General features: G+C 44.2%; 3 protein-coding genes across 3 annotated transcripts; 2 read left to right on the forward strand and 1 right to left on the reverse strand.

Annotated features, from left to right (window-relative positions):
• Positions 1–6,966: 6,966 nt before the first annotated feature.
• On the reverse strand, positions 6,967–7,553 carry LOC149444846 (histone H2A type 1-like). Its single transcript, XM_089654476.1, has one exon. It carries the CDS (start codon positions 7,415–7,417, stop codon positions 7,025–7,027), a length of 393 nt encoding a protein of 130 aa, XP_089510602.1. The 5' UTR covers positions 7,418–7,553; the 3' UTR covers positions 6,967–7,024.
• A 158-nt stretch (positions 7,554–7,711) lies between these two features.
• Positions 7,712–8,175, forward strand: LOC149444847 (histone H2B 1.1-like). The gene has a single exon (XM_089654481.1). The coding sequence runs from the start codon at positions 7,734–7,736 to the stop codon at positions 8,112–8,114; it is 381 nt and encodes a 126-aa protein (XP_089510607.1). The 5' UTR covers positions 7,712–7,733; the 3' UTR covers positions 8,115–8,175.
• Positions 8,176–13,441: 5,266 nt separating this feature from the next.
• Positions 13,442–13,863, forward strand: LOC149444848 (histone H3). Its single transcript, XM_089654471.1, has one exon. The coding sequence runs from the start codon at positions 13,451–13,453 to the stop codon at positions 13,859–13,861; it is 411 nt and encodes a 136-aa protein (XP_089510597.1). The 5' UTR covers positions 13,442–13,450; the 3' UTR covers positions 13,862–13,863.
• Positions 13,864–14,500: the final 637 nt, after the last annotated feature.

The raw sequence follows: 14,500 nt of genomic DNA on the forward strand, positions 1-14,500 counted from the left end.
TTGGGAGACGTTGGACCTTTCAACAGGACAATGATCCCAAGCATACCTCCAAGTCCACTAGAGCATGGTTGCAGAGGAAAGGCTGGAACATTTTGGAGTGGCCATCGCAGTCACCAGACTTAAATCCGATTGAGAACCTCTGGTGGGACTTAAAGAAAGCAGTTGCAGTGCGCAAGCCTAAGAATGTGACTGAACTGGAGGCCTTTGCCCATGAAGAATGGGCGAAGATACCCGTAGATCGCTGCAAGACACTTGTGTCAAGCTATGCTTCACGTTTAAAAGCTGTTATAACTGTAAAAGGATGCTGTACTAAGTACTAAGATTGAATGTCACTTGGGGGTTGAATAAAACTGATAATGCTGTGAGCACAGAAAAGACATTTGTGGTTATTTCATTATAACTGTTATGTTATATTTGTCTGACCTACAAGTGCCTCTTTAATGTAAATGTAAGCAAGATGACTGAATGATCAAAAGCAATGTCAAACTGGCCAAAACACTCAATTTCAGTGGGGGTTGAATAATTTTGGACACAACTGTATCTTTTGCAGACAATACCAATCCAATTACCAAACTCATTCTTCAAATCCTATAGAACGCTCTGTACCTCCTTTCTTTGGTATAATAAACGCCCAAGAATTAGCTTTGCCCAACTCACCATGCCCAAGAGGAGTGGAGGTATAGGACTTCCGGATATTCACCGTTATTACAGGTCCTGTCACCTAGCCAGAATAGTGGACTGGACAACAAACCACACTCGTAAGGTGTGGGTTGGTGTAGAGGCTGATTTCTCAAAGATACCACTCTCCACCTCCCCGTGGCTGAAAACCTCTCACGTCCCTTCCGAGTTTCGAGAACACCCACTTATAGGTCCCACTCTATGCTGTAGTGCTCAGTTGTTCCAGAAAAAAGAACTATCTTCCTTTCCGAGCCCTCTTACTCCGATCAAATTGAATCCGGACTTTATTCCAGGGATTTCTCCGACCTTTCTCGCTGGGTATGGCCGTGATGAGAGTCTTACAGTGGGTCAATTCTTCAAAGATTCTAGCCTCTTATCTACAGAAGACATTGCAAAGACGTGGCCATCCATTACACTAACACCATGGATGTATAGACAAATACACCATTTCTTACGTAACTCCCCACATCTAAAAGACTATTCAAGACCGCTTACTGCATTTGAGAAGCTCTGCTTTACGGACATCCCCCAGCGGCATGTTATATCTAAGCTCTATTCCTATCTTGAAAGTACTAACACATCTCATTCGCGGAAGACCTGTTCAGCCTGGCAACGTGACCTACAACTTCAAATCTCACCAGAGGACTGGGACCACATTTACGACCATATGCATAAAGGCTCCATTTGTGTCTCTACACAAGAAGGCAATTATAAATTATTTTCCAGATGGTACAGAGTTCCGTCTTGGGTTAGTAAATTTGATCCTAACGCCTCAGATCTATGCTGGAGATGTTCCCGGGCAACAGGTACTCTTCTACATATCTGGTGGGACTGCCCGCGGCTGCAACCCTTCTGGAGAAAAGTTTTGGACATAATCACTCAAGTAACTACATACACCCTAGACTTTACCCCAGCACAATGTCTACTTCATCATTCCTCACTTTCTGTGCGGACTTATCGTAGGTCGCTTGCTTTACACATGATAAATGCGGCAAGACAGTGTATTCCGGTCCATTGGCGATCGGAATACGTTCCCACCGTGCGAGAGTGGATTCTTAGGATCATCAGGATCGCAGAGATGGAGGAGCTGATTTCAGTGGCAAAAGAACACCCCGAGAGATTCAGGAAGACTTGGGCGTGTTGGAATCATTTCCAAACTACCGATACTTATCATTGTCTAATGAAGGAATGAGCGAGAGGAGATTTGGTGACACGGAAACCCCTAGAACGTTCACTTCAGGAATAGTTCCATTACGGGACTTTAACGAAATTGTATTTCTAAGTAATGATTGAATCTGTCTCAGCCTGGAAGCTGCTAACTGATATGACTGGTTTGGTTATGCCTATTTAGTTATATACCTCATCCTTCCCCCATTCACCTCCCCCCCCCCCCCCCCCTCTTCCCCCCTTTTTTTTTTTTTTTTTTCTTTCTCTCTCTCTCTCTCTCTCTCTCTCCCTCTACCTCTCTCTCTCTCTCTCTTCATCTGTATTCGTCCCCTACGTCCCTCCTCGCCCCACTATGATATTTTTTCTCATACTCTTCCTCCATTCCCTTGCTCATTTCATTCCCATCTCTTCTTTCTCTCTTTTTCACCTCTTTACCATATTCTAACTAACTATATTTTTCATAAGGTACAGAGTACTTACAGACACACAGGTGTAACAATACTCCTCCAATCTAATCTATAATGTTCAAGTACGGAATCCTAAGACATATATGCCTTGAGTTGACACGACTATTGCTATATACCTCACTGTCCTGTTTCTTTAGATCTCTCTACACAAGGACTATTGTACCCCGTATTTCTATAAATTACTTACTGCTAACATCATTGCTATGGGTATATACGGTGCCTTCCCCTTAGGACTGTATTTCAGGTTGAGCTACGATTTACTTCTATGTCCTGAACCCGTCTGCGTTACGGGAGAACATGCTTAAAGACTTGCGCGGACTGCGATCCGTATTTGTTTATGACTTGTTATGCCTTTCATATCTCAATAAAATTTCTTGGAAAAAAAAAAAAAAAAAAAACTTAAAATTAATGAGGTTACTTATGAGCTAGCGCTTCCTGAATCCTTCAAGATACATCCTGTCTTCCATGTGTCTTTGTTCAAACCTGCAGCACCGGATCCTTTTTTAGATCGTAGGTCTAGACCCCCGGAGGCCATAGAAATTGATGGAGAAGAGGAATTTGAGGTTGAAGCAATCTTAGACTGCAGGAAGAGGAGATGTCTAACACAGTACCTCATTAAGTGGAAGGGCTATGGCCCAGGAGCCAGCCCAAAATGTCCATGCTACAAGGCTAGTTCAAGAATTTTTCCTCAACCATCCACAAAAGAGAAGTCAGTTGGGCATCCGGAGGCTGCCCATAAGGGGGGGCAATGTCAGGGATTCCGAGTTTTGCCGCGGCGCGCAGGTCTGCTCATGCGCAGAATCCTGATGCGGACAAGCGACTAGGACATAGGCGCCCGCAGAAACAACTGTGGCACCAATGACAGCGCAAGGTGCACTATTTAAAAGTAGGGCAGAATAAGTGCATGCGCACGAAACGCGTCAGATGGAGCCCAGGACGTCGTTGACATCACGTCGCCGGCACCACGTGGAGGCCCGGCAGCCATCTTTGAATTTGTAAGGGTCAGTCACTCATTTGTATCTGGCACCACTGTGATTCTCGCTAAACGCTTCTTTGATTAATAATGTCAATTTACATACTACACTATGAGTTCTTCCCTGTGTCTCCTGGGAGGAGCCTTTCAACTTTTGCAGCCTCAGAGTGATCCTTGTACCAGCTCAAGAGAGGGGGAATTACCTACTCCACACATCTCTGCAAGGATATCTCTGGCCTGTGGCCTATTTTTTTAATTGCTGGCAATTCTTTTACATTCAGCTGTCATTGGGGAACCCCACTGACAGCTGAAACATTAACACATGGTTGTCACTACTAAAATACCGCATGATTTAATAAAATAACTTATATGGTATTTTAGTAGCATTTACTTTTTTTCTGACCTCCGGATAAGATTAATTGGTTTCAATGCTTTCCTATGGGAAACACTGTTTCGGTATACAATTTTTTTGCTAAATGAAAGAATGTATATTCATTAGATGGGATCAAATGGCTTCATACACACTGAACTCCCTTCCCCCTCCCCCCACACCTTTGCTCCTGGCTTGAAAAAAATCAACTTAAACAACGAGACTAAAGCCGCATTTTATGCACGTTTAAATGTGTCAAGCATTTGGGCATTCATTGATTTCATTGGCCAGAATAATAATTTGTTTATATGCCTGAGCGGCCCTGATGGAAGACTCATGAAAAGGGGCGGGTCACAGCAATGTAATATTCTGCAGAGAGATTCCCTTACTTTGAACCTTATAAACATTTTGTTGATTTCTAGTTACAAAGAGGTGAACGATCTGGTATGTTTTGCTTTTCCAGACATGACATTTTCTGTATGAATCCATTGTATATATTTATCCGGGTCGGATTTGGCGGTATAATAATTATGACTGTTTAATTGTAACGATCTATACCATTCTGACGGGCAAATCTGAAAGCAGAAATGTGAAATCTGAGCCAATCACAGTTGTGGGCGTTCCCTTCATCAGCCAATAATAACGTTCTGATTTGTAGTCCAAATAAATGTATCCTGAGATCTGTCTCCGTCTTCAGCCCAGAAAATACTTGTTCCGTAGACTTTCCATTGATCTCTATAGCAGGGCAGATTCTGTATTCTGAATTACAAATCGAAGCCGGAACCGATCTGACATGAAGATGTCCAACGGATTTCCTATTCTTGGTCCATTAAACTGCCCGAGATGAAGGGCCCCTTCATGATCGATGTTCTCCGGAAGAAGGGGGGTTAATGCCGGTATTTTCAGTGTCGGGTCGGAGGATCGGAGAAGATTCCATAGAATTCCGGCGGGAAATTCGAATTGAAGAATTCGAATGTTGGGATCGGTCAGTGACTGGTTTCCTCCATTCCCTCCATACATATATGCTTCGTACACCAAGTCCTGTGGAGTGATGTCCCCCTCAAGTCGGAGATCCTTTCCTTACGTTCTCGCAAGATCTAAAATAACGGATTTTATTTATAAATATAATTTACGTTATAAAATTGTATGAATTTAATAGAAAGTATAATAGAAAATGCTTTCAGTGTGAGACTCTGGGGAAATGACATCTTATTCCAGGGACTGATCTTATCCGCCTTCCTTTAGTTGTGATGAGTTTCTCCTGAAGATCAGAGATCGTTCAATATATACCGAACACGATCCTCCCAACTGAGGGAACAGATCTCATCACCTCCTTCACACTCCACGTAGAAAAAAAGATGTTTTACTATCTGAAGGAAACGTCTATAACTTTCTAATTGCTTCATTCAAATCTCCCGCCGGAATTATGTGACGTCACAGACAATCCGCCCTCTGGGGGGAGAGAGAAGGATTGCCGCTCATGCCAGTAATGGGGGTGATGGAACTATCCGTAAGTCATTCTATATAACAGGATGACGTCATGTATAGATATAGTTCGGCAATTCCACTAATGAATCTGTCCAATCACCTGATTATAGTGTGTGATCAGTAATCGGGATGGATCTGGTTCGGAATGCCGGATTTTGCATTCTAAGATCTGAGTGACAAACATGTCGGTGATCGCAATGCGCTTGTAACGATTGTGGCCAATCTGAGCCCCGAATAATGAAAGGGTTAATGGATGTTCATACAAAGAGAAACACATTTAATTCTTCAGATATGTAATATTTCCTCTATCGATTCATTGTACATATTCCTATGAGACCTTTCAATATTCTGGATGTGATATAAAGGGGGGGGGGGGGGGAGAATTTGTAATTGCTAAACGTTTGACGGAAGGACAAATACATATATCGGTCAGTGACATGATCGTATACAGATCTGATGAAGAATCGTACAATACTTTATTCCCATCATATAGAAAGGTAGAGATCTGTGACATGTATAATGTCACTCGTGTTCTGTATGTTGGAGAGGAATCCTGGATTCTGAGAATGGATACAAGACAATATATGGAAGTGATCATCAGAATCCATTTCTAGTCATTGTGATTTAGTCCGCAAACACATTGAATATAGAGGATCCTGGGGACAGAGATAACAGAACAAGGATTGACATGACTCAGTAATCACCGACATCCATCTGTAGACATCCCTGACTAATCAATACAACTGTCTGGAATTAAAGCGGTGATATTTCTCGGATATCTTTTGATGATCTCCTTTGTTCTCCGGCTCGGATTTGGCGGTATAATCGGGCGGAATATTTCTCTGGAACGATGTATAATTTGTAGAATTTGAAATCTGAGCCAATCACAGCTGTGGGCGTTGTCTCCATCAGCCAGTAATGCATTTCTTACGAGATGTAAAAAAACACAAGTATTCGGAGATCTCTATTCCTAGTGCAGGAATTTCTCCATCTTGTCGGGTTTTCAGTACAAATAAAACATTTCACATGAATATCTGCAATGCTCGGAATGAATGGAAGGATTGATCGATCTTCGCAGATAAAACGGTAAATGGATGCAGATTGTCGGTAACGGTCCATAGAACTCCGGCGGGAAATTGGAATGTATTAGACAATTGAAGAAATGACCGTTTATTATTCAAATAAGACAAAAAACAATGTGGGGAGGAAATGATCTGATCAGGAAATGTGATAATCTCACTGAAATCCTTTTCTATTTTTACCTTTTAGAACTCTGATGTGAAAACCGGTAATCCGTTACAAATAACCCGCCCAATCCCGGTGCGCCGAGATATCACTTTGTCCCCAGAAAGTTCAACATAGAAATCCTTCCCGGCGTCCAAACCTCTTCCTATGGAGAAGCAGAGAGGACACCCGGATGTAGAGGAGACTTACTGTCCGGACGGCGGGAAGGATTTCCACCTTTTAGAATTGTCATTACAAACACGTGACAGCTTCCATCCCAGAACGTCCTTTACTAATCCGAGATCTACAGAGCAGGACGGAGGGAAGAAGTCGCCGACTTTCCTCCTCCAGACCCCTCATCACCACTAAAGGAAGGCGGATAAGATCAGTCCCTGGAATAAGATGTCATTTCCCCAGAGTCTCACACTGAAAGCATTTTCTATTAATGTAGAATTATAAAAATTAGTTTATGTGAATTATATTAATAAATAAAATCAGTTACTTTACATCTCCGAGACTCCATCCCATAGAAGCGGGAGATAGAGGAGTGTGGGATTGGTGTCCATAGAAGCCGTATGTCCGCCCTTTGTATGGAGATGTGGGGGGCTCTGAGAAGAGCCGTTGTGTTGGCGGATAGAAGGGAATCCTGTGGGGGGATTACTTGCTCTTGGCGGCCTTGTGGCTCTCGGTCTTCTTGGGCAGCAGCACGGCCTGGATGTTGGGCAGGACTCCTCCCTGGGCGATGGTGACGCCGCCCAGCAGCCTGTTGAGCTCCTCGTCGTTGCGGACAGCCAGCTGGAGGTGTCGGGGGATGATGCGGGTCTTCTTGTTGTCTCGGGCGGCGTTGCCGGCCAGCTCCAGGATCTCAGCCGTCAGATACTCCAGGACGGCGGCCAGATAGACGGGAGCTCCGGCCCCGACCCGCTGGGCATAGTTGCCCTTCCGGAGAATACGGTGAACACGACCGACGGGGAACTGCAAACCAGCCCGGGACGATCGGGTCTTGGCCTTAGCCCGAGTCTTGCCTCCTTGTTTGCCGCGACCAGACATGATTGGATGACTGACGAATCACACACAGATAGGTCCCAGCAGCCGCTTCCTCTCCTTTATACACTCCATGCTCTGACGTCACACGCTGGTACTGGTTGCTTTTTAGTTCAGCCAATAGCGAACAGACTTGTTTCTACACTAATCTGTACTCGAGGAAAGGAAGCATGACGTCACTCTGCATGACATGAGCGAGTCCTCCAATAGGAGAGTGAGGAGGGATGAGGCTCCTTTGCATAGGCCGCCTATAAAAGCAGCACATGAGGGCGGCTCCAGCGCACTTTCCTTGCAGCCAGCCAAGCAGTGGTGAACCCTGATCATGCCTGAACCAGCCAAGTCTGCGCCGGCGCCCAAGAAGGGCTCCAAGAAAGCCGTGACTAAGAGCCAGAAGAAGGACGGCAAGAAGCGGAGGAAGACTAGGAAGGAGAGTTATGCCATCTACGTGTACAAGGTGCTCAAGCAGGTCCACCCCGACACCGGCATCTCGTCCAAGGCCATGAGCATCATGAACTCCTTCGTCAATGACATCTTCGAGCGCATCGCCGGCGAAGCTTCGCGCCTGGCTCATTACAACAAGCGCTCCACCATCACCTCCCGGGAGATCCAGACCGCCGTCCGCCTCCTCCTGCCCGGAGAGCTGGCCAAGCACGCCGTCTCCGAGGGCACCAAGGCCGTCACCAAGTACACCAGCGCCAAGTAATCCCCCCGCCGGGGCCCCATCATCCCAACAAGGACACAAAGGCTCTTCTAAGAGCCGCCCACCATTCCAATCACTGAGCTGTCATCACATTGTATTGCCGCTAGAGGTCCCCCACACGTCACACTTACACTGGACATTCGTTCTAGGGACGGGCTAACCTGCACATTGGGGGATGGGAGGATTGGCTGCAATGCTCAACACTCCCATTAGGTGTCACTATATTACACACATAGACGGGAAGGATTTTTTGTTTCTCTTTTCTGCTCTGCTTGATACATTGTTACACGTAGTAGAGGCGAATGTTTAACTCTTCACTGACTGATATATGTGCGGCTGTAACATGGCATCATAGGAAATTATACAGAAATCATGGAGACATTACTCCATATATTACTAGGAATAGATTTACTGGTTTCATCTAGTACGAGATGTGGAAAACGCTACATTTCAACGGTTTTATAAATCTTTAAAAAAAGAGACTATTATTTTTTTTAATTTCAAGCAAAAAAGTTTATGCATTTCTGATAACAATGTGGTTATGATGGATCTGCTTGGCGATTATGGGAGGAATATAAAGGTTACATATTCCATACAAATTAAATTTCACCTTTTTAAATATATGGGTAACATTGCTTTTTGGGGGGAATATCATGGTAACGCAACATATTTCGGATAAGCAAATACATATAATTTTTCTACATTAGAATTATGGGTGCATTTTTGTGGATACACATGCCAAGGATCATATTTCATCTATTTCTGAAAAGACTATGGATATTGTTCTTTTTCAACATGGGGATTATGTGTGGAATATGGTTAAACATGCCTGTTTATGATAATCTGAGAATAGCATTTTTTCAGCATTGGGATGGGTGGATGATTGCAGATACACATGTCAAGGACCATATTTGAATTGTTTTTCCAAAGAGTATGGGTATAGTTACTTTTCTATATGTGAACTATGGGTGGAATGTCATGGTTAAACGTGCCTAGGAACATATTTGACCCCATTCCGATAAGAATTTTTTTTTTCTCAACATGGGGATTATGGGTGGAATTTTGTTTTTTTACATGCCTTGGGACATATTTGACCTCTTTCTGATAAAATATGACCATCGTTATTTTTCTATATGAGGATTATGGGTGGAATATCATGGTAAACATGCCGAAAAACACATTTGCAAATGGGATAACAGGCATATTGTGTGGCAGTCCATGTATGTATGAGTTCTAAATGGGTAAGGGTAGTCTAGTAGGCACTAAGGACAAGCTGTGTTGGAGCGAAGCATAACTCTGCAGAAGGGAACAAAGAAACACTGCACCTCTAAGTGTCTACTGTGAAGGTATTTAATAGAAAGATAAGTAGTAACTCACATCGTAGAATTTAAAAACTGGCTCATGGGTAAGAGGGTGAGACGTCTATAGCCAGATGTGTGATTCCACCCATAATCCCCATATAGAGAAATAACTATACCCATATTCTAGGGAAAACATGTCAAATATGGTTGTTGACGTGTATCTGCAACCATCCACCCAAAATCCCCATGTACAAAAATAATTATGCCCATATTTTTTTTCAGAAATGGGTGAAATATGGTTCTTGCCATGTGTATCCACAATGCACCAATAAACTCCATGTAGAAAATAACTATTCTCTTCTTTTTTTTATATCACAAACTGGGGGGAATATTATGGCTATACATGCCTAGGAACACATTTGACCCCTTTCTGATAAGAATAGGCAAATATATTGTTTTCTACATTGGGATTATGGGTTGAGAATTTTATTAATTTCTAACAAATAATTTTTATTAATAGAAAACAGAACATATAAACATCAATTAACTTGCTTATTGTGAAGTCATGTAGTACACAGCAACAAATGTTGGCTTCTGAAAAAACTAGATAGTACAATCAGATCATTGTTCTACATTAGGCACGCACAGATTTAAACGTTTATAAATTGCAAGTACAAACATCAAATATGACAAAGTGCATAAATAAAAGGAGATTTGGCAGAGAAAGAAAGATAACAGCAGTCATAAGAACAGATCTAATTCTGCAAGTGTAGTCAAGTATCCACCAGCATGATATGCACATTGAAAAGTAGAAAGGTGTTAATCACCCATTGGCCCTCTATATGTTTCTGAGAAAGTGAAAGCATACCAATTGGACCATAGTTTATGGAATCTGGCAACCATGTCATCGGTCATAGTCAATATCCTTTCCAACTCCTGAATGACCTTAACATCTCTTATCCGGTCAGAATTGAGGGGACATGAGAGGTCTTCCAATTCCTGGAGATTCGGGACTTGGCTGCATTCAAAAGGTGCCATACCAAAGATTGCTTGTACGACTTAAAAGAGCACTCAAAGATATGGAGAAGACAACATTCGGGGGTTAAGGGTAATGCAGTCTCAATAATAGAGTATGTCAACCGAGAACGTAGCCCCACAATGGCATAAGCCTTGGGCATTTCCACCAAATATGTAACAGGGGGCCCTCGGCTGATTCACAGCACCAACATAGGCCTGGAATCTGGGGGAACCCCCTCCTTAACCTATCCGGTGTAGCATAACATCTTGTTAAACATTTGTAGGAGGTTTCTTGAGTCCTAGTGCTGATGGAGAATTTGTGAGAAAAAATGCAAGCTTTTCTTCATTGGCACATATTGATGTTCCATCCTGGAGGAGTTGGACTGCCTGTGCAACCTCTGTAGGGTCCAGGTATCGCTTCATGCCATGTCCTCATGTCAGTAGTGACACTGACCCTAGCCAAATGCAAAACTAGTGACAAACAGAAAAGATGTCAGTAGCCACCACCTGTAAATCCATTTCTGTTTAGGGGGTTGTCTTATTGTTGTCCATCTAGTGCACCTGTTAATTTCATTATTACAAAAGCAGATGAAACTGATTAACAATCCCCTCGGCTACTTAACAGACAGGATCAATATTGCAGAAGTTTAAATGACTTGAGGCTATACTCTGATTAAAAAAAGTTTTCCTTGTTTTGAACAGTGTATATAAATTATACACGCACACACTATATTGCCAAAAGTATTGGAACACCCCTCCAAATCATTGGATCCAATCACCTCCATGGCCACAGGTGTATAAAATCAAACACCTAGGCATGCAGACTGCTTCTACAAACATATGTGAATTAATATTATACAGGATTTATATAGAGCAGACAGTTTCCTTAGCGCTTTAAAATATAAAGGGAGACAATACAGCAGTGTGACAGTTCAATACTGTAGGGTTAGCAGGGCCCTGCTCCTTAGAGCTTACAATCTAAGAGATTTGTGAAAGAATGGGTCACTCTAAGGAGCTCAGTGAATTCAATTCAAGCGTGGTACTGTGATAGGTTGCCACCTGTGCAATAAGTCCATCCGTGACATTTCCTGGCAACTAAATATTCCACGATACACTGCTAGTGGGATTATAACAAAGTGGAAGCAACTGGAAAAAACAGCAACTCAGCCACCAAGTGATAGGCCACGTAAAATGACAGAGCGGGGTCAGCGCATGCTGAAGCACACAGTGTGCAAAAGTCGCCAACTGTCTGCAGAGTCATTAGCTTAAGACCTTCAAACTTGGTGTGGCCTTCAGATTAGCACAACAACATGAATAGAGAGCTTCATGGAATGGGTTTCCATGGCCAAACAGTTGCATCCAAGCCTTAATTCACCAAGTGCAATATAAAGCATCAGATGCAGTGGTGTAAAGCACACCGCCACTGAACTATAGAGTAGTGGAGACGTGTTCTCTGGAGTGACCAATCATGCTTCTCTGTCTGGTAAAAAAACATGGATGAGCCAGTTTGGGGTGGAGGAACTTGACTGGCCTGCACAGAGTCCTGACCTCAACCCCATAGAACACCTTCAGGATGAATCAGAGGGGAGACTGTGAGCCAGGCCTTATCATCTGACATCAGTGTCTGACCTCACAAATGCACTTCTGGAAGAATGGTCAAAAGTCACAATAGACACCCTCCTAAACCTTGTGGACGGCTTTCCCAGAAGAGTTGAAGCTGTTATAGCTGCAAAGGGCGGGGCCAACTCAATATTGAACCCTACGGACTAAGACTGGGATGTCATAAAAATTCATGTGTGTGTAAAGGCCGGCCGACCAATACTTTTGTCAATATAGTGTATATGTATGTATCTTTTTTTTTTTCCTCTTTCTTTTTCATGTGAGCATTCGTTGAATTTCAGGTGCATCAGATTAATACACAGAATGGAAAGTGGAGGTTATAAATTGTAATACAGTTATCATGAATGGGATGGTGGGGGGGGGGGGAGTGTAGATGCATTGGGACAATTTATTTCCCTCCCCCTTTACGTCATCTAATTTACTGAATTATGGACAGAAATAGTCCTCTCTCGGAGATTGCAATTCTTACATTGATAAGACGTTTGAATATATAATTATAAACATCTTTCTTATCAATGTTTTCCCATCTGGCAGTAAGGAGCTCCCAGAGAGATCGGGATATTCTGCTATCAAAGGTAACCTGCAGATCTTGGCGGGAATAAAAAAAAAAAAACATTCTGAAAATATAAGACACATAAATAAAATAATGTTTGTTACAAATAAACTCGTAACTGTAAAATGAATGGGATGAATTGCTGCAGACTAGATGTCCGCCTCCTCACATCCTCAGCGATAGATTGTCATTGTGCCATCAAAGTCCACACTGTCATCGCCGGGATCTGATTGTCCTTGGAAGTGGGATTCGGAGAGAAAAGGCAGAAATCACATTGTATCTCCTCCCAGATCCGCACACAAGTCATGTCTCTTGTCATCTCGCTCTTCTATAGACAATACATTGCAGCCCTTCTGACTGTCCCTGTTAGTCCACAATTGTGCTGGATGGACCGAGATGGGCGACAAACGTTCTGCTTCTTAGTCCCGAACAGAGGAATCCTCGGATCCGTGAGATCGGAGGAGGATCTTCTGTCATCCCATTCACTGTATTATGGAGGAATCCAGTCCGATGTCAATGGATGTAATTGTTACATTGTACAGGGAGTCTCTGATCTCTGATTATTAGCAGATCTCTGATTAATCTTCTCTTCTTTGGTAGTAAGGAGAGCTCCGAGCATTGTATGATGTGGAGGAACTCCCCTCCCCCACCCCTGACACAGCGGGCTTCTCTACCTACAGAGATAACGTGCAGATCCTGGCGGGCACTTTGAAAATTCCGCTTTTTTTTAATGTAAACCAATCATTAGAAGGGGCGTGACGTAGTGCTCCAATCAGAGGGCAGGGATGTGTATAAATCTCTCCGCAGAGCAGCTTCAGTTCCCATTCCCAGCACAGATCTGAGAAGTAATGGCTCGTACCAAGCAGACCGCCCGTAAGTCCACCGGAGGGAAAGCTCCCCGCAAGCAGCTGGCCACCAAAGCCGCCCGCAAGAGCGCCCCGGCCACCGGCGGAGTGAAGAAGCCTCACCGCTACAGGCCCGGCACCGTGGCTCTCCGAGAGATCCGCCGCTACCAGAAATCCACCGAGCTGCTCATCCGCAAGCTGCCCTTCCAGCGCCTCGTCCGAGAGATCGCCCAGGACTTCAAGACCGACCTGCGCTTCCAGAGCTCCGCCGTCATGGCTCTGCAGGAGGCCGCAGAGGCTTATCTCGTCGGACTCTTCGAGGACACCAACCTCTGCGCCATCCACGCCAAGAGGGTCACCATCATGCCCAAAGACATCCAGCTGGCACGCCGCATCCGCGGAGAGAGGGCCTAGACCCCCCCCCCGCAACAGACATTCCACACAACCCGCCAACCAACGGCTCTTCTCAGAGCCACAACCTCCCCCCACACAGAGCTCTGTACCGGGACTTCTCCGCCTTTCCCCCTCACGGCGCCTTTTACAATTCAGCGCAATCTGGAGGCGCCATTACAACATGTAAGGAACCAAACCGGTTTACACAACGCAGCGCCGTCTGTACATTGGGGGCGCCCGATGGGGGAGGGGACTTGGGACTTTCTTTTTATTCTTCCAAAGCAAATAGTTTATTTTCTCCCTCAGTTGCCGGGTTTCGGTCTCGGCTAATGTGACCTCACTGCTGACAGGGGCAGGCAAGGATGCTGTGCAGGGGCCCCATGTCCTTATCAATGACGTCATGGGTGGTTCTGTTACCAGCAGCTAGTAGGTTGGGATAAATGCTGCTGTCTCATCTACACCTGAAGCTGTCTCCCTGCAATGCATCGACGTTCTGCAAATCTCAGGATAATTAGTCTGTTTGTGGTGGTTGATTCTCACCTCCTTGGGCCTTTCTGTGATCAGAGAATCAATCATGGTTTATGGCTTTGTCCTGTCTGGTTTAGATAAAACTCCCCCCCCCCCCCCCCCCCCCCCAAATGTGATCCTTAATTCCTAATC

Source organism: Staurois parvus, unplaced genomic scaffold (genome assembly GCF_062004578.1).
Source record: "Staurois parvus isolate SC_StPar_1 unplaced genomic scaffold, SC_StPar_1.0 ptg000769l, whole genome shotgun sequence".
In the NCBI taxonomy this organism is placed as follows: domain Eukaryota; kingdom Metazoa; phylum Chordata; class Amphibia; order Anura; family Ranidae; genus Staurois; species Staurois parvus.

Bases quoted from the DNA above. Each gene is read 5' to 3' on its own strand.
- LOC149444846 (XM_089654476.1), bottom strand. From the start codon at position 7,417: ATGTCTGGTCGCGGCAAACAAGGAGGCAAGACTCGGGCTAAGGCCAAG.
- LOC149444847 (XM_089654481.1), top strand. From the start codon at position 7,734: ATGCCTGAACCAGCCAAGTCTGCGCCGGCGCCCAAGAAGGGCTCCAAG.
- LOC149444848 (XM_089654471.1), top strand. From the start codon at position 13,451: ATGGCTCGTACCAAGCAGACCGCCCGTAAGTCCACCGGAGGGAAAGCT.